Source organism: Ostrea edulis, chromosome 1 (genome assembly GCF_947568905.1).
Source record: "Ostrea edulis chromosome 1, xbOstEdul1.1, whole genome shotgun sequence".
Classification (NCBI taxonomy): Eukaryota; Metazoa; Mollusca; class Bivalvia; order Ostreida; family Ostreidae; genus Ostrea; species Ostrea edulis.
The window spans coordinates 40,529,730-40,551,159 of record NC_079164.1 but is presented as its reverse complement, the minus strand read 5'-3'; the positions used below and the strand labels follow the sequence as shown (position 1 = coordinate 40,551,159).

Below are 21,430 nucleotides of genomic sequence, written 5' to 3'. Positions count from 1 at the left end.
GCATTTGTTTGTATCTTCTCTTATTAACATATTAAGCATTTGAATGTCAAATATTTATCTTTTAAAATTATAATTAGAAGTTGAATTATGTAATCAAATCTTGAAACAAGAATTGACACTAAGTAGTAGGGCTCCACTAAAGGGATTTATTACAAATCATAGATTTCTAAAGACCCAATCTTACATGATGACAATTTACATACATGAATAATTGTATGTGTGTAATAAGTAACTAGGAATACCTACTGAAGTAAATGCACCAGGACTAGGGGCAGCTGATCCTATTTTAGCTCGATCTTTTCCTAAAATTTAAAAACTAATGAATTTCCAATGATTAATATATCTAATGAAACTCTGAATGCTGCCTGCATGAACACAAGTGATTATGGCAATGCCCTTGATTGTTTATATCATGATGTCTTTCCTAATTATATCACTGCACCAGAATATTGTGTCCCTATCTCTATTTCCTCACATCAAAGTTGCAAGGAATGTAGGTGTAGTTACTTGCCTGTATGTGCTTGTATGGGGACAATTTTTATGAACACGTTATACGGAGTACTACTAGGATGATAGTTATTGATCTTGTACTCAGGTAGAGAGAATGAGATTGGATCTGATTTCTAGTTTAAAAGTTGAAAGGTTAAGGGGGCTTTTGATGATTGCATTAAATATGATGTGGGCAGCATAAAGAGTACCATAGCAGTTTTCTTCTCACACTTGCTATACTTATGATAAGTTGAAGAAGAAGGTCGTTAGGGCATATCCATCCGTCTGTCTGCTTGCTTGTGTGTCCATCAATACATGGATATGAAGAGATACACCTCTGCAAATTCTTTTTATCTACAGACTTATATTTAAAAGAGGACAGTGATTAAAGGAAGACAACTTTACAAAGGTCAAAGATCAAGGTTATAATGAGATAATGAAAATGAAATTTTGTAATGAATTTAAGATTTGATATTTTTCAATTGACAGACTTATTATTTAGTATTTGAATGTTTGGAGAGAGGTATGGCAGTCAATAAATAAGTCCAGGTCATAATGAAATATTGAATGTAACAAGGGACACAGGAGAAGATACCTATTGATATCTGAATGAAAAGGTCAAGTCAAGGTCACAGTCAATCAAAACAATGTTCTAGACATACTAAAAGAGGTTGTCAGTGGGAAGGAGAAAATATAAATTGATACTAAGGGCAAAGGTCAAGGACTCAATGAATGATACCATGTTGCAAGGAGATACTCCACTTTGTGATGCTCTTGTTAAATTTGCAATCCAGAAAAGTAATGCGGGACACTAGGAATTCATGGCTCTGAGATGTCAGTCATCATTCCTTTATATACTTTGACACCCCCAGCCCCTCCCCCATCCTATCCTAAGAGTAATGAATCATTTTACATAATGTAATCCTGGATAAAAAATCTTTCATTTACAAATTGGTATACCTGTATAATTGTGTTTACACAAATTTACACATGCATGCAGTTTTATGCATATGTGTGTTTATTTTTATGCATGTATGTAAACTTTTGCATATGAAGAGGGATATGATTCTGACATCATTTCCATTTACTTTTGCACCCATTTGCTGCATGAACTGAATCATTCTCGTTTAATGCTGATGCATCTGATACATATACATGTGTATACTAGTATACCTATTACAGATTATATAGCCAAGTACAGTACAAATTCTTATTTCTGCAGTTATAGATTTTTGTATTTTGTACTATTTAAGATCAAAATTTACGGTTGTATTAACTGTCTAACCAATCACTCTGTACACCCTCAACAGATTTATGCAAAGAAAGGATAAAAAATTTGTAGAAATTGATTGCAGAAATATACTCCTATATATAAATGCCTTATTAACACTTGTTACTAGTCACTAACCACGCTGATTTCATTGTGCATGATTCCTTACTAAGCAGAAGTTACATGGTATATTATATGACTCCTCTTTAGCACGAGAAGGTTCAGGAAAGCACAGGGAGCCCAATAAACAAGACAGCATTGGAACACCGCAAAGATCTGGAGGAACATCCAAATATCCGACCTCCGGAAGTTCAGGGTGCTGAGGAAATTAAATATGGGGAACATAAAAAAGAGGAGAAGCCATCTGACAGTGCGAATGTGAAACCAAATTTAGCAGAACCTGTTTTACAAGTGGCACCCCCTAACGAAAATATTGCCAAATCAGGAAATTTGGTTCAGGGTTTAAATGTTCAGCCACCAGGGGGCGCCGATGGGAAGAATAATGTGGAATCTCAGAAAGAACAGATTATTCTGCCCCCTAAAGTGTGATTAAGGGAAATTGTTATGTTAATTTGTGAAATGTGTGAGGGATGTTATAATCTATATATAGTTCAATTTTTACTTAATGTTGAAATTAGAAATGAATTGCTTCTATATATGCAGTGCTTTTTGCATTCAGCCTTGTATGTACTTAGGCCAGGAAAAATATGTTGTATTAACATGTACCAGATACCTGTTTAATGAAAGACCCACTATTTTGAATTAGTCAAAAATGTTTTCATTACTGTATACAATTTTTGAAAATGTGGTTTTATATACTTATCATTTCTCTATAATTGCCATAAATTACCCCCGAAAAGTGCAACATTATATAAATTTCAAAACACTAGTTTTGGTCCAAGGACAGAAGACTGTGAAATGGACCCCAGGTTTTTTTTTTATTGCTAGCTAATTATAGAGTGTTAAAGTGCCTTTTGCATTTATCAAGAAATCATTTTTATGCCTGAGAATGAAAGTTTAGTCAATACATGACCATTCAATGAAGGGAGGATTCTTATCATGTTTGCTGAAACTTGTCATTTCTTGTTACAGTAGAACACAGTTACAGTGAATATTCTTGATAATGAATTTATTCTTACAGCGAAGCGATTTCCATTCCCTTTGGTTTAAAGACATATTATGACCTTATTGGATATAATGAATTACATCACATCCCCAGCACTTCACTAAGGGTGATTTACTGTATATATAGATATAAAATTCCCTAGCATTGGAACATTTGAATTCAATATCAATCCTTTAACTAGATAATACATGAACATATTTTCCTATGCATTCCAGATTACAAAAACCCAAACTTCTCTACACTGGAAATTCATAATCTGTATGACAGATTTGTTTCAGTGTTTAGCTTCTTTTTCATGTACTTTTGTGTATTTATGAAGAGTTATTAAGCAACCAAAGCATGTCTTCCATAACCCTGTTTAAAAGCAGTTAAAAAATTTAGATTTCTCACATCTTCCCTTCCTTGACAGGGACATCAATATATCCATCTTCTTTGTCCTTCTGTTCAGCAGATCTTCTCTGGCTATATCCTATATCTGTGGTGTTTTAACTGTGGCTTGTGTTGAATTTTGTTTGTTTTTTTTTTAAATCTTCAGCTTATGTTGATATTTGAATAATGTTTGACATTTACTTGGAATTTAGATTATGTTAATCTCTTAACTTCAGCTTACATTGATTTGGGATTGTGTTCATCTTTTAATTCCAGTTCATGTTAATTTTGGATTATGTTAGTTTAAACTGTATTTATTTCAAAGAAACAAGAATATGCTTGAATACATATCATTTGAATTGTTGAGAGTGGGAAACAAGTGCATATGCACTTATATTGTTGATGTTGATATTTGAACTCAAGCTCACATTCAGTTTGTTTTATGTTGATCTTTGACCAGAAATCCTGTGACACACCTTAATATGAGCTTGACTTCTACGTCTAATTATTGAATTTTTGGATGTTTGTTTTTGTTGACTTCAGAACTTTCATCTAGAGCCGTATGGTTTGCCATATGGATACATCACTATAAGATGAAAATACCTATAACTTTGAGTTAAAGGTCATACTATTTATTTTCAACACACCGTTTTTGTTTAGTATGCAAGTTTGTGGTAATTTGACGTTAGATGCATGACTGAAAACTGTTGTGTTGTGGGCTTTTACAACTTTTGCGACAAGGTCAAATTATTTGGGCATATATCACAGTGAAGCTTTTATGGACTATCATATATTTTCATATTTTGTTACAGACGTAAGATACTTGGCATGTAGAGGCTTCACTAGAAAATAGTCACATACCATGGTGACCTTATAACATGACCTTGACCTTTGACACTCATCAACAAAAGATATAGTTCATCCATGTGGGGATTATATATGACAGAGACTTGGTTCTAGTCCACTAAAACAGTTGTCACTAGTGTAGTGTACCAGTACTCTGTTTAAGTAAATACTTAAGTAGTTACAGTCCACTAAAACAATTGTCACTAGTGTAGTGTACCAGTACTCTGTAGTTACAGTCCACTGAAACAGTTGTCACTATTGTTTAATTAAATACTTAAGTAGTTACAGTCCACTAAAACAGTTTTCACTAGTTGTTTAAAGATATATTTAAGTAGTTATAATCCACTAAAACAGTTTTCACTAATGTACCGGTACTTTGTTTAAGAGTATATTTTTAGTAAAATAAATGAACCCTTTATTCTTGTACACATTTCTGGTAAAGCACAATATGATAGAAGGGTTTTTTATTATGGTGGTTCTGCTGCCTGTAAAATTCCTGTAGCAGTTTTGAGATGCTATTAAATTTGGCACCTTAATTTTGTGATACAGTACAACATGTACTGAATATGAATCAGATTTGTGATGTACAGCTAGTCATAATGTGAAGTGATGATGTCATTTTCCATAATCACAGTGATAAAAACACAATACTGACAAGAATGTCTGTATACAGGGAATATATTGATCAAGGAAAACAATTTTGCTCCTTGTCAAATTTGTCTAGATGCTTTTTAAAACTAGTTCTGCTACTTTATAGCAGTGAGTAAGATTTTATTCATACATATCTGTGATGCCCAATTTTAAATTCAAGAGAAAAATGGGTGAAATAAAAAGAGGAAAGAATTTCCTTATAATTTAACCATAACTATCACTGCATAACGTAAATGTGTCGTTAGTCTGAGAATGGGTTGTTTAGTCACTTATGATAGATTTCCTTGTTGATGAAATCGTTTACTAGTGTGGTGCATTGCTAATTTCACTTTGTCAAGTAAGTTGTTTAAACCTGTATAGAAGTAAATACATGTTTATTTTGTTTCTATGAAAATTGACAAGAAATTTTTTATTGTTATTCACTGTCAAACAGTTCAAATTTACCTCATAAAATTACTGGTATACTGAAAATACATGGTGAAGTGTGTGTGAGGTGATTTCATAATTGATGATTTCAATAAGTTTTCTTCAGCATGTGTCCAGCACTTTTTGTGGTCACTCCAGGTTTGTTGTTTTTTGGTCAGAGTGACAGTCACTGGGTTTTCTATGTATCCTTTCACATACTGTGGATTCTTTTTAATTTGCGGGGGCCAATGTTCATGGGTAAGCAAAATTTTGCTGGTTCGTGGGAACGTAATTTCGTGGGTAAGCGATATGATGTCACTAGGAGAGATAACTACTTAATATAAGAATGTCCGAGGACACATAAATTCATGGGTAAGAGTGACCCACGAAATCCACGAACATCAATCCCCCACGAACAATGAGGATTCCACAGTACTTTACGTTTCCAGTATGCATTTTGTTACTCCAGATTTAGAAATTTTTCAGTTTACATTATTATTTTCTTCGTATAACGGTATTTAATTGCAAGGTTCTGGCAGCTGTCCAGGATAATTCTAGTACACGAATATTCATTGAAGAAGTGTATATGAAGTGCATGAATATTCATTAAAGAAGGGTATTTGATGTGTGAAATATCTTGTAAAATTGTTGAGATTTGGAAATGTTGTAGTTTGAAATCATGAAAATAATACCAATATTATACTGTTTCTTGTAATTTGATGTTAGAAATGGTGTACTTTGTGGTCAACTGTTACTGTGATAGAAACAATTGGGGTAATATTTCTTAGGAATCAATTCTTTTCATGTTACTTATTTTTATGATATACATGATTCAATTAGGTGTCAAGATCAGTGAGACTATAATATATAATTATTTACTGATACTATGACAATGATTCTAGTTTAGAAACCCACTTTCATTTGAAAATCACCAATCTGAAAAGTCATCGTGATGACTAATATTCACAGGTGAACCAACATGTATATGCCTCATGTGTGGACAAAATCAGTCATTTTCAATGATATATTCCTGTGAGAAAAGTGGTTCTTGCGAATCTCGCTTATAATAAAGTTGGATTACAGCAATTTTTTTTCTCCTAGTCCATCCATCCATCCATTGAAATTCAAGTGTTTTAACACACTTCATCGGAACTAAATCTGAACTTTTTGTATAGAAGTGGTGGGTTTAGGTGATGTAACATTTTGTGGTAGCTCCTGATTGGAAAGAATGCTGACCACCTCGGGGATTGGGGGTTGGGTTGTTTAGTTGATGGGTCCCATTTTATCTTGATAGCACCTTCATTATAACGTTACATGTGTACACGCTGTTATTCAATCGACATGTTTTTTTATGGGGATTTTCATTCGGTTATACTCTTAATGTATGTTTTACTTAATTATTTGTGTTAGAGTTATGACATAAGTAGATTCTGTAATATACTATGTTTTTGTGTGAAGATCTATAATTAAAACAAAATAACCATTGGTGTTGTTTGTTTTTCAAATGAATCACAATGGGTTTTTTGTGGGCTTGTTTGGGTTTAAATGTACAGTGATTGCTTCCTTTGCTATGTGCTTTTAGTGAGAATTTGGCTACAAGAACAACTTGTAACCCTAATAGATGGGTAATCTGTTCATAAGTTAAAACTATCCATCCCATTGTCTGAGGAGTACATGTAGTCTATACTGAATTGTAGAGCACATATAATATTTCTTCTTAAATTAGTCTTTGATTGGTCATGTTTGCTTATGGATTAAAGAAAAATCTCAGGGAGCATGAATTGCCATTTTACAGATTCTTTTGTAAACCTGATTTACAGTTGTACTGAGATTCCATCCCTCTACTGACAGGGAAAGGATATCTCTAGATGTCTGTGTCTGCTGCTTCAGCATCCTGACATCGATTAGGAAAGGATATCTCTAGATGTCTAAATCTGTGTCTGCTGCTTCAGCATCCTGACATCGATTAGGAAAGGATATCTCTAGATGTCTAAATCTGTGTCTGCTGCTTCAGCATCCTGACATATTTATTTGGAATCTGATCCTAACATTTTAGATAATTTCTACAGATTGTTATTTAGATATATGAGAGGGGAGGGGGTTAGCTTTTCAGACTGTCATTACATTTAGCAATGTAAGGATCCATGGAAGCTTTATATTCTGTATCATTATATATAGAATATTGACTTTCACTTTTAGTATATCTCTCTCTTTCTCTCTCTCTCTGAGGAATTGTTAGCTGATGGTAAGGGAGGTGTTTGGATTTGTAGGGTTTGGTTGATATTGAATCCTATCTGACTTCACAGGTTCGATGAAGGTGAGGAAAACATCCCTGCATTTCAAACCTTAAAACTATCCCTGCGTTACAGACCTTGCTTGTGCACAGCCAATGGGTGCTTATATAGCAGTTGATATTTATTCAGTGCATGCGGAATGTATTTCATCATCCAGCTTGAAGATTGTTTACATTATTTTTATTTATTTATTGGTTTTTTATCTCTTACAGAGCACTGAGTCATTTTTTTTTTTATTTTCTGCATTTCATATTTTCAAGTAAACATTTAAAACATGAAATATACAATTGATAGCTTTTGCTTCAAGTTAATGAACTTAATAATGTCAAGTATAATTATTTCAGTATAAAATATCTTGTTATATATGTATGTATATAAAATACAGACAACAACTTGTGGTTTATAGAATTTAAATCTTTTCTTTAACTCAGTTTTAAGGAATTGACTGTATCTACACGATACTTAACCTCCTTAGTGTTAAATTATCTCCATAGCAATAAATTACTTTCATAGTGATAAATTTTTAGGGGGAAGTAAAAAGAAAAGAGGAGACAGAGAATCAGAGGCCCCCATTGGATGACAACAATAACAACATGAATCATCAACAGATCATGGAGCCAATGATCCCACACAATAATGAGGAGGAAGATCGAGTTCAGAGGAGCGATGACAAAAATGTTGGCAAGATGGACAAACACCCACAGGAGTCGCAGGTAATGGAGTGCAACTTTTTTGTCTGTGTGTGCTTCCATTTCCTTTACGCAGGAATTAAGTACCGTGATTTATCATCAATGTCAAAGTACTCAATATGGGAAGTAATTTTTACAAGTTTTGTTATGATTGAAAAGTTGCAAAATTTATCTAGTAAGCAAAATATTCATGCATTCTTTATTTTCACAAAAGCAATCTATAATACATAAATTACAAAAATTATCCTCCCTACTTATTCATGTTTTCAGTATAAGGGAGCAAAGCTGTATTTCATGATTTTGTTGTGGCAAAATTATCCCATAGGGGTGGGAGGTTGGGGTCTGACACATTGTATATACCTCTATCCAATTCATATTGTAAATTAATTTTACCAGCTTGCCCAACATGTATTGTTAAGAAAAGGGATATCACAATGGCAATTTTAAAAGAATTTACATTTGAAATATAAGAATATATAAATTAATTTTTTATCATCTAATATGCTAATAATATTCACTGGTGTGCAAATGAATTTTCAAAATGTACTGTTGCATATTATTCAGTTTGTACAATGTTGAATATTAGTGTAATAGACAGAATGATATTACCTCATTTATATCTAATGATATTACTAGGGAGAGTGTGATGTCAGACTAGCTCATTATAACTAATGATATCACTAGGGAGAATGTGATGTCAGACTAGCTTATTATAACTAATGATATCACTAGGGAGAATGTGATGTCAGACTAGCTTATTTATAACTAATGATATCACTAGGGAGAAAGTGATGTCAGACTAGCTCATTATAACTAAGGATATCATTAGGGAGATTGTGATATCAGAGTAGCTCATTTATAACTAATGATATCACTAGGAAGAAAGTGATGTCGGACTAGCTCATTTATAACTAATGATATCACTAGTAAGAATGGGATGTCAGACTAGCTCATTATAACTAATGATATCACTATGGAGAATGTGATGTCAGACTAGCTCATTTATAACTAATTGACATCACAAGGGAGAATGTGATGTCAGACTAGCTCATTTATAACTAATGATATTAATAGGGAGAAAGTGATGTCAGACTAGCTCATTTATAACTACTGATATCATTAGGGAGAATGTGATGTCAGACTAGCTCATTTATAACTAATGATATCACCAGAGAGAATGTAGTGACAGACTAGCCCATTAAAATTAGTGATATCATTAGGGAGATTGTGATTTCAGACTAGCTCAATTATAACTAATGATATCACTAGGGAGAATGTGATGTCAGACTAGCTCATTTATAACTAATGATATCACTAGGGAGAATGTGGTGTCAGACTAGCTCATTTATAACTAATGATATCACTAGGGAGAATGTGGTGTCAGACTAGCTCATTTATAACTAATGATATCACTAAGGAGAATGTGATGTCAGGCTAGCTCATTTATATCTAATAATATTGCTAGGGAGAATATGATGTCAGTCTAGCTCATTTATAACTAATGATATTACTAGGGAGAATGTGATGTCAAACTAGCTCATTATAACTAATGATATCACTAGGGAGAATGTGAGATGTCAGACTAGCTCATTTATAACTAATTGACATCACAAGGGAGAAAGTGATGTCAGACTAGCTCATTTATAACTAATGATATCATTAGGGTGATTGTGATGTCAGACTAGCTCATTATAACTAATGATATTATTAGGTAAACTGTTTCGCTGTTGATCTCGCTTTTCTACGGGTACAACAGGTAAGCGCCAATTTTTGATGGCCAGGATTTGGACTGTATCGTCATTTCACGCGTATAACGAGAGTTCCTTTCAAAACAACAACGACACTACCTTTGACGTTAGTCGACTACACTACGTTACGAATATAGTGAAGTAGGCCTATGAAGCACGAAACTTCGTAACGTAGCGCTGTAGACTTTGACATCATAACTAGACTACACCGACTCTACCATTTAGAATCTCTCAATGAGACATATAAATCAACTGACCAATGAAATCAGCTCATTTGGGCTAACCAAAGTACCACTTACCCGTTGTTTGTGTGTAGCATCAATCAGCGGGGAACCAGTTTAATCATAAGGGAGATTGTGATGTCAGACTAGCTCATTATAACTAATGATATCACTAGGGAGAATGTGGTGTCAGACTAGCTCATTATAACTAATGATATCACTAGGGAGAATGTGGTGTCAGACTAGCTCATTTATAACTAATGATATCACTAGGGAGAATGTGATGTCAGACTAGCTCATTTATAACTAATTGACATCACAAGGGAGAATGTGATGTCAGACTAGTTCATTTATAACTAATTGATATCACTAGGGAGAATATGATGTCGGACTAGCTCATTTTAACTAATGATATCATTAGGGAGAATGTGATGTCAGACTAGTTCATTTATAACTAATTGATATGTGATGTCAGACTAGTTCGTTACTAATAATATCACTAGGGAGATCATGATGCGAAACTAGCCCAAGCTGTGGAGGATGGAGAGGATGAAAATGCTGAGGATAAAGATGAAAATAAAGACGAAGAGAAAGATGAGAGAGGTGAGTGTTTTAATGAACCTCAGAGATGTGAGTGTTTTACTGAACCTCAGAGAGGTGGGTGTTTTAATGATGTCAGAGATGTGAGTGTTTTACTGAATCTCAGAGAGGTGAGTGGTTTACTGAATCTCAGAGAGGTGAGTGTTTTAATGAATCTCGGAGAAGTGAGTGCTTTACTGAATCTCAGAGAGGTGAGTGCTTTACTGAATCTCAGAGAAGTGAGTATTTTACTGGACCTCGGAGAGGTGAGTATTTTAATGGACCTTAGAGAGGTGGTGAGTGTTTTAATGGACGTCAGAGATGTGAGTGATTAAGAGACCTTAGAAAGAGCTAATATCTACAGGACCTTATTCTTAGCTCGTAGAAGGAAATTACAATTAACTGGGATCCAGTCTTTACTGACAAAAGTACGTCATCAGCTTATGTTATAGCTTACAAGAACCTCAATCTTATGTTATCGCTTACAGGAACCTCAGTCTTATGTTATAGCTTACAGGAACCTCAGTCTTATGTTATAGCTTACAGGAACCTCAGTCTTATGTTATAGCTTACAGGAACCTCAGTCTTTACTGATAGAAACATGTTATAGCTTACACATACATATATATATAGTTCCATTCCTCCCACAACACCATTTTGTTCAAAGGGAAGTTTTCGTGAAATTGTTGGACAAATAAAATGAATTACTTACTTATAGTAATCTTCAACTAACGGTGTCTTCAAGTGCAGGTGTGAAGAGAGAAAGTATGAATTTCTTGAACACCAGTGTGACTTAGTCTTCTGTGTAAAAAACAGGGCTTACCAGAATACATGAACCAAATGGATACCATTATGTGTAGTGTCAATCAAAAGTCACCATGATTACTGAAGCAATGTAGGCACTCCCTTGCCTTAGAAACAACATGATACTGTAATGGTATTACTATGTTTGTAAATGTTATTCAGTTTAATTGCTTAAGCACTAAGCATAGCTGCAGAACTTTTTTGTCTCCATTTGGATTATTACTTTATTTTCACGAGTCTGGATAATCACGTTTCTTAATAACTGATACTTATGAGGTGATTTTGAAAACAAGTCTACCTGACTGTTACCTCATGATGAGATATCAGAAGGGGACTACAGTCTGGCCTGCTGTCTTATAGAGTTAAACAAGTCTACCTGACTGTTACCTCATGATGAGATATCAGAAGGGGACTACAGTCTGGCCTGCTGTCTTATAGAGTTAAACAAGTCTACCTGACTGTTACCTCATGATGAGATATCAGAAGGGGACTACAGTCTGGCCTGCTGTCTTATAGAGTTAAACAAGTCTACCTGACTGTTACCTCATGATGAGATATCAGAAGGGGACTACAGTCTGGCCTGCTGTCTTATAGAGTTAAACAAGTCTACCTGACTGTTACCTCATGATGAGATATCAGAAGGGGACTACAGTCTGGCCTGCTGTCTTATAGAGTTAAACAAGTCTACCTGACTGTTACCTCATGATGAGATATCAGAAGGGGACTACAGTCTGGCCTGCTGTCTTATAGAGTTAAACAAGTCTACCTGACTGTTACCTCATGATGAGATATCAGAAGGGGACTACAGTCTGGCCTGCTGTCTTATAGAGTTAAACAAGTCTACCTGACTGTTACCTCATGATGAGATATCAGAAGGGGACTACAGTCTGGCCTGCTGTCTTATAGAGTTAAACAAGTCTACCTGACTGTTACCTCATGATGAGATATCAGAAGGGGACTACAGTCTGGCCTGCTGTCTTATAGAGTTAAACAAGTCTACCTGACTGTTACCTCATGATGAGATATCAGAAGGGGACTACAGTCTGGCCTGCTGTCTTATAGAGTTAAACAAGTCTACCTGACTGTTACCTCATGATGAGATATCAGAAGGGGACTACAGTCTGGCCTGCTGTCTTATAGAGTTAAACAAGTCTACCTGACTGTTACCTCATGATGAGATATCAGAAGGGGACTACAGTCTGGCCTGCTGTCTTATAGAGTTAAACAAGTCTACCTGACTTACCTCATGATGAGATATCAGAAGGGGACTACAGTCTGGCCTGCTGTCTTATAGAGTTAAACAAGTCTACCTGACTGTTACCTCATGATGAGATATCAGAAGGGGACTACAGTCTGGCCTGCTGTCTTATAGAGTTAAACAAGTCTACCTGACTGTTACCTCATGATGAGATATCAGAAGGGGACTACAGTCTGGCCTGCTGTCTTATAGAGTTAAACAAGTCTACCTGACTGTTACCTCATGATGAGATATCAGAAGGGGACTACAGTCTGGCCTGCTGTCTTATAGAGTTAAACAAGTCTACCTGACTGTTACCTCATGATGAGATATCAGAAGGGGACTACAGTCTGGCCTGCTGTCTTATAGAGTTAAACAAGTCTACCTGACTGTTACCTCATGATGAGATATCAGAAGGGGACTACAGTCTGGCCTGCTGTCTTATAGAGTTAAACAAGTCTACCTGACTGTTACCTCATGATGAGATATCAGAAGGGGACTACAGTCTGGCCTGCTGTCTTATAGAGTTAAATGTCAATTCAGTCTCACTGCTGCTGAACCAAACTCAACCTTATAATGTAGAGAGTGGACTTCAAGAAAACACTGTGTTCTCATAAACGTACATAATATAGTGTCCATTTTTTATGTTTATTACAATGTGACAGATTGCACATTGAGAACTGCTTGTGAAAATACTAGCATTACACCTTGTCAATGTTGCCAAAACAAAGCCATACTTTATGTAGATACCAGAATTCACATGCTTAATGCTATTCAGAACTTTCAGTACTTTTGATGTTGTGATAATTACTGATGATTTTCAAATTTGGGGGGACTGTACAGACAGTTGAATAAGCTCAGTGTTATGTGTTTGTTATAGAAGACTATACAGACAGTTGAATAATTTGGGGGGATCAATGTCATTTGAATACATTACTTTTAGCTAATAGCAACATTTTCTCCAGTCAAAATATGAAGATTAATAAAAGTAAAAACTGATTTATGAATCTCTTCTAAGCATAGCTTAATTATCTGTTATCATGGTCTTTATAGTTTGTGACTGTGATTCTTAATTGTCTGTGTGGGTGGTCTCTTATTGTCTCTTATTGTCTATGTGGGTGATCTCTTATTGTCTCTGCGGGTGGTCTTTTATTGTCTCTGTGGATGGTCGCGTATTGTCTATGTGGGTGATCTCTTATTGTCTGTGTGGATGGTCTTTTATTGTCTGTGTTGGTGATATCTTAATGTCTCTGTGGGTGGTCTCTTATTGTCTCTGTGTGTGGTCTCTTAATGTCTCTGTGGGTGGTCACTTATTGTCTCTGTGGGTGGTCTCTTATTTTCTCTGTGGGTGGTCTCTTTTTGTCTGTGTGGGTGGTCACTTATTGTCTCTGTGGGTGGACTTTTATTGTCTCTGTGGATGGACTTTTATTGTCTCTGTGGGTGGACTTTAATCATCTGTATTGGTGATCTTGAAGTGGAGGCGTTTAATTTATCTGCTTTGATTTCAGATACAGACTACAATGATGATGATGATAATGTGTATGATGGGAAAGGGAGACAACTTGCTTGAACTAATGGTAGGTGGAGGGAACAATACTAAAACTTCCTGGTATATGTTTTTGCATGCCTAGTGCTTAGTTTTGCAGGTTTAATGCACATTCATGTTTCATATTTGTTTGCACTGAATGGAACCAAAACAGAGATATTGTTGGGTGAAGGGGATTCAAATTTGTTAAGGTTATCTTGGAAAATGATAAAAAAAAAAAAAAGAAGAAAAAAAAAGATGTATTTGTTGTAGAAGACTACAGACAGTTCAATAAGCTCAGTGTTATGTGTTTGTTGTAGAAGATTTACAGACAGTTCAATAAGCTCAGTGTTATGTGTTTGTTGTAGAATACTTACAGACAGTTGAATAAGCTCAGTGTTATGTGACTTACAGACAGTTGAATAAGCTCAGTGTTATGTGTTTGTTGTAGAAGACTATACAGACAGTTCAATAATCTCAGTGTTATGTGTTTGTTATAGAAGACTTACAGACAGTTCAATAAGCTCAATGTTATGTGTTGTAGAAGACTGTACAGACAGTTCAATAAGCTCAGTGTTATGTGTTTGTTATAGAAGACTTACAGACAGTTGAATAAGCTCAATGTTATGTGTTTGTTGTAGAAGACTGTACAGACAGTTGAATAAGCTCAGTGTTATGTGTTTGTTATAGAAGACTATACAGACAGTTGAATAATCTCAGTGTTGTATGTTGTTGTAGAAGACTACAGACAGTTCAATAAGCTCAGTGTTATTTGTTTGTTGTAGAAAACTTACAGACAGTTCAATAAGCTCAGTGTTATGTGTTTGTTGTAGAAGACTACAGACAGTTGAATAAGCTCAGTGTTATGTGTTTGTTGTAGAATACTTACAGACTGTTGAATAAGCTCAGTGTTATGTGCTTGTTGTAGAAGACTATACAGACAGTTGAATAAGCTCAGTGTTATGTGTTTATTGTAGAAGACTGTACAGACAGTTCAATAATCTCAGTGTTATGTGTTTGTTATAGAAGACTTACAGACAGTTCAATAAACTCAGTGTTATGTGTTTGTTATAGAAGACTATACAGACAGTTGAATAATCTCAGTGTTGTATGTTGTTGTAAAAGACTACAGACAGTTCAATAAGCTCAGTGTTATTTGTTTGTTGTAGAAAACTTGCAGACAGTTCAATAAGCTCAGTGTTATGTGATTTACAGACAGTTGAATAAGCTCAGTGTTATGTGTTTGTTATAGAAGACTATACAGACAGTTGAATAATCTCAGTGTTGTATGTTGTTGTAGAAGACTACAGACAGTTGAATAAGCTCAGTGTTGTATGTTTGTTATAGAAGACTATACAGACAGTTCAATAAGCTCAGTGTTATGTGTTTATTGTAGAAGACTGTACAGACAGTTCAATAAGCTCAGTGTTATGTGTTTGTTATAGAAGACTTACAGACAGTTCAATAAGCTCAATGTTATGTGTTTGTTATAGAAGACTATACAGACAGTTCAATAAGCTCAATGTTATGTGTTTGTTGTAGAAGACTGTACAGACAGTTGAGTAATCTCAGTGTTGTATGTTGTTATAGAAGACTACAGACAGTTCAATAAGCTCATTGTTATGTGACTTACAGACAGTTGAATAAGCTCAGTGTTATGTGTTTGTTATAGAAGACTATACAGACAGTTGAATAATCTCAGTGTTGTATGTTGTTGTAGAAGACTACAGACAGTTCAATAAGCTCAGTGTTATTTGTTTGTTGTAGAAAACTTACAGACAGTTAAATAAGCTCAGTGTTATGTGACTTACAGACAGTTCAATAAGCTCAGTGTTATGTGTTTGTTGTAGAAGACTACAGACAGTTCAATAAGCTCAGTGTTATGTGTTTGTTGTAGAATACTTGCAGACAGTTGAATAAGCTCAGTGTTATGTGACTTGCAGACAGTTGAATAAGCTCAGTGTTATGTGTTTGTTGTAGAAGACTATACAGACAGTTCAATAATCTCAGTGTTATGTGTTTGTTGTAGAAGACTGTACAGACAGTTGAATAAGCTCAGTGTTGTATGTTTGTTATAGAAGACTATACAGACAGTTGAATAATCTCAGTGCTGTATGTTGTTGTAGAAGACTACAGACAGTTCAATAAGCTCAGTGTTATTTGTTTGTTGTAGAAAACTTACAGACAGTTCAATAAGCTCATTGTTATGTGACTTACAGACAGTTCAATAAGCTCAGTGTTATGTGACTTACAGACAGTTCAATAAGCTCAGTGTTATATGTTTGTTGTAGAAGACTTACAGACAGTTCAATAAGCTCAGTGTTATGTGACTTACAGACAGTTCAATAAGCTCAGTGTTATGTGTTTGTTGTAGAAGACTATACAGACAGTTGAATAAGCTCAGTGTTATGTGTTTGTTGTAGAAGACTTACAGACATTTGAATAAGCTCAGTGTTATGTGTTTGTTGTAGAAGACTGTACAGACAGTTGAATAATCTCAGTGTTGTATGTTTGTTGTAGAAGACTTACAGACAGTTCAATAAGCTCAGTGTTATGTGTTTGTTATAGAAGACTATACAGACAGTTGAATAATCTCAGTGTTGTATGTTGTTGTAAAAGACTACAGACAGTTGAATAAGCTCAGTGTTGTATGTTTGTTATAGAAGACTATACAGACAGTTGAATAAGCTCAGTGTTATATGTTTGTTATAGAAGACTATACAGACAGTTGAATAAGCTCAGTGTTATGTGTTTGTTGTAGAAGACTATACAGACAGTTGAATAAGCTCATTGTTATGTGTTTGTTGTAGAAGACTATACAGACAGTTGAATAAGCTCAGTGTTATGTGACTTACAGACAGTTCAATAAGCTCAGTGTTATGTGTTTGTTGTAGAAGACTTACAGACAGTTCAATAAGCTCAGTGTTATGTGTTTGTTGTAGATGAACATCCACCACTAAAAGCACCTAAACTCCACAATGAGAAGAAGACCAAAAGAAGATCGAAGAAACATTAATCTGTGATAATGAAATCATTCCAAGGGGACACGAAGCTGTAGACCACTCGAGTCCATCCCCAGGTGCATGCTGCACAGAACACATGGGAACGAACGGTTTTTAAGTTAAACATGTTCATGTATTTGGTTATGCAAAACATGTACATGTGTATACATGATATGCTGTCCATTTGAAAACAAATGTGTGTGATGTGTGTTTGATATTCTGTCTGTTTGATGATATATGAGTGTGTTTTTTGTGATGTGTGTTTGATATTCTGTCTGTTTGATGATATATGAGTGTGTTTTTTGTGATGTGTGTTACGTGTAGCTCTGTGTTTTACAGGTGTCTGTATGACAGCCTCTGTGCTTTTCTGTACAGTTATGTGGTTTTTATGTCAGATTATTCAACTGTGAAACATACATATATATATTATATGTGTATTCTGTCATATTGGAATGATACGGTATTTTATTTAGACAATGAGTACAAGTGATGTTTCTTATATTTTGATAAGAAAATAGTGTAGAAATTTCCTAGAAAAGTTAATGCTGTGTTAAATATGACATTGTAAGAAATTTAATGATCTATTGAACTTTACTCACAGGAACACTTTTTATTTCGCGAGAAATTATATTCATGTGGATACAATGAGGTACATAACTTTCACAAATTATTTATTTTTCAAAGTCTTCTATATGTAAGAGTTAATTTACGAGAACTAAATTTCCGTGAATAGGTGATCTTACAAAATTACACGTTAATGATTTGTGAACAAAGTGTGATTTACGGCAATAGTTGTATAGTATAATTATATTATCATTGAAACCCATGACTTTAATGATTGACTTTACTCACAGAATCAGAATGCTTTAATGCTTTTTTTCCCTTGTAATTTAGAATGTGAAAATTCTTACATGTGTATTTATTATGACATCATGAGCCAAGTTGAAGTTACAATGGAGAAAATATCCATACATTTGTACTATTCTTAAAAACCTGTTCAGGAATAACAGCTATAATTTTTTATTGAGTTTCAAAGCTTTTCATTGGAACCATTTTAATGACCCCCACCTTTTTTAATTAGAGAAGAGTTAAGCCACAGTATCTTTAACTTAACATGTAAGCTTCCTGTATCTAATTTGCTTCTTTGATCTGAAGTGTCTAAGCACAACAAGAAGATAACATTTACAGTGCTCACATCTTTAATTGTGACTCCGGAGAGGATTATGGTGCGAGTCTCTTGTAGCAAAATGTGATGACAAACAACAGTATGCAATGATATTTCTTGTTTGTTTATAGATGGCATTGATATGAATGATGTTTTAATTTAAATATAAATGACTTGAATTTATGTAAGATTGACCACTGTTAAGTCTATGCTCACCTATATGCCCAGCTGGGCAGTCGGTCTTTCTGTGACTTTTCAGTAGGTGTCTCTGAACATAATAGTGAGATATATCTTAATCTCTAGATTACTCTATCACATAAACAGATTCTCTTGTAATACAGTATTATTAAAAAAAACTCGGATTTCCTTGCTGTGTAGTTGTGTTAACCCCGAGGTCATGTAGCGTGGAGAGTCTGGGGCAGTTTTCTGTATCATAAGCATTTATTATTACTGTAACATCAACATTTATTGTCCGGCTTAAACAACTCTAGCATATTTTGTTTTTGTGTTATAGTTGTATGTTATGTTATTTATAAATGGCACTGTTTGAAGTTAGGTGGGATTGTGCTACAATGAGAGGCTATTGGCTTTTAAATGATTGCACCCTCACGACAGACTAGATGCATGTTGTGTTTCTTTTATGTTGTAGATGGTTAAGAAAGAGTCTCATTTTCATATACTACAGATAATGAGTAGCCAAACTAAGTTATAAAAACAAATCATCGAATCTAGGTCAACTGATTTTGAGGGGAAAGTGAGAGGTTGAAGAAACAATGTAGAAATGAATGCTGTTTTGTCTATCCCGAGATTTAATAATCTTTAAAAGATGCCTTGCTGTAATCATGGTAATGAAGTGTTCAAGTTTGGGTTGTATTAATTGTACTGCCAGTCAAATATAACAGTGCCATGGATTGTCCAAAACTCTGTTAACAAACAATAGCACAGAACTGATAACAAACAATGGCACATTACTCTGATAACAAACTACCTATAATTCTATAGTTTAGGTTGAATGATGACAACTTAATGCATGTATTTTATCACACAGAAACATCTTTAACAAACATCTTTAAATGTAGGATTTCTGGGAAACTTTTCCACAAAGCATATCTGCTACGTTTTCATCTCTCTGATGTAAATTGTAAAGGAATCTTGAAAACTATTTAACCATACCAAGAGTTGAATGATTGCAAGAATTTCTTTAGAAAAGGTTTGTTGAACTATGCGAGAAATACCCTTATTTTCTTAATGTGATATATGTTTAACTGAAATCCCTGTAATGTAAGGGAAGAGAATGATGATCTACAGGCAAAGGTCAAAGAACTACGAGTAATCGCACAATAAAACACTCATAGCAAAGTGTCGTATATTGTTTCATAATAGTGATTTGTAAATATCCAATGGGAATTTAAAATTGCATCATTATAAATGGTAATTGATAATAAATGTGTTCACTATAACCATGCTTTATTGTAGTATATATGTAGATTGACTGATAAAGTTTGCTTTAAAAAACCTCTCCTTAATATCATTTGGTCAGAACATTGTATCTCTATTTTTAGTGTGTAGCAACTTCCATTCGATATTGAAATGCAGTATAAATATTTAAGTTATGTGAATGAGGACTAAAGCAAAAAATTTTTGGCTTCAATTTTTTATATTATTTGCATGTTCTTTTAATAGCCCTACATACAGAGTACTTTTTTTTCTAAATCAGAGGCTGGTTTTAGAAACGAGAGTGTTTTAACCCCATGTTAATGTTCACTGACTTTAATTCTAAGCTGAATTTGTTTAATTACCATTAGGAAAATGTCACTTTCCATGCTTACCCTTGTAGTATTAGTACGTATATGATAGAAATATGTGTAGTACTCTGGTTTCATCAATTTTTGTGGATTTCTAAAGAGTTGTTTCGTTGATTTGTTATTTAAGGGAAAGGAGTGAAAATTGTGCTTTGTTGGTCACTTTTTTTCATGGTCTGGCACAACCATGAAAACAACCAAGAAAGGGAGTTCAACAAATAAATGAAACTATGGTATTTATTTACTTCAAATAAAAGACTGTCAGATTATTAATATTTAAGCTGCATTAATAGTATATACATTTATATAAATTTGGCGGTCAGCTGGGTTCAGTCATGGGGTGGCCAGATAACTCTGTAGAGCACCTGACGAGAGATTCCAAGACCTGGGTTCAAATTTCTGCCTGCTCCATTGCATTTTTCCTTTCCTATTACATATACAGAGCAGGTTAAAATTTGGGCTCAACAGTATCATGTAGTGTTGTAATGGTTTCAAAGTTGGATCATAAAATAAGAATTTAAATCATTTTATGCATGAAAGCATATTCTCTTGTAAGATACATTTGATGACCAGCAAGCTTAGTTTGAGAACATAACTTACAGGTAGCCTAGTCTCATGTTTATTTAAATCGTGTATCTATATATTAGAGTATATATGTACCTTACATCTGTCCACTTTTTGTAGAGATGCAGGTGATTGAATCTCTTGATTTTTTGTTAGTTATAAATAAAGTGCCATTTGTTATGTACAAAATGTGTTTATGTGGTGTGTTTAGGGCTATTGATTGCCTGAAAGTGAGAGTAACAAAAACACAACTCCAACATTAATCAAATGGAAACGGCCAAGTACAAAGTCTCTCCCAATATCTCTGCATGACTGTAGATGATGCAATCTCTATGCATTCTGCATGACTGTAGATGATACGATCACTATGCATTCTGTATGACTGTAGATGATGCAATCACTATGCAATTGAATACTGAGCTCCGAGGCTGCTGTGCTTTGGATGCATTTTGAGATAGAACTGGCCAAAGGTCATTGAAAAGGTCACACCTCTGGACAACAAGATGACCACAAGGTTTGTTGAGGAATCCAGTGGATTAAGTTATTGACCAGTGGTGGATTTGTTGACAGCATAGTATCATATGCATACCGGTAATACACCATGCATATAAACTATATACATGTATGATTATTAATTGACCATC

General features: G+C 34.5%; 1 protein-coding gene across 3 annotated transcripts in view; it reads left to right on the top strand.

Moving 5' to 3' along the window:
- LOC125656746 (Golgi integral membrane protein 4-like) overlaps positions 1–20,975 on the top strand; it is a 37,200-nt gene extending 16,225 nt beyond the window's left edge. Inside the window, exons 10-12 of one of the 3 annotated variants that reach the window (XM_056148672.1) lie at positions 7,978–8,163; positions 10,612–10,711; positions 17,196–20,975. In XM_056148672.1, coding sequence (XP_056004647.1) covers positions 7,978–8,163; positions 10,612–10,711; positions 17,196–17,269 — 360 coding nt within the window. In that variant the 3' untranslated portion in view covers positions 17,270–20,975. Of the gene's footprint in view, positions 1–1,969; positions 6,642–7,977; positions 8,164–10,611; positions 10,712–14,236; positions 14,307–17,195 lie in introns of those variants that run through there. The other 2 variants (XM_048887340.2, XM_048887345.2) reach the window with 2 other exon arrangements.
- The last annotated feature ends 455 nt before the right edge of the window (positions 20,976–21,430 follow it).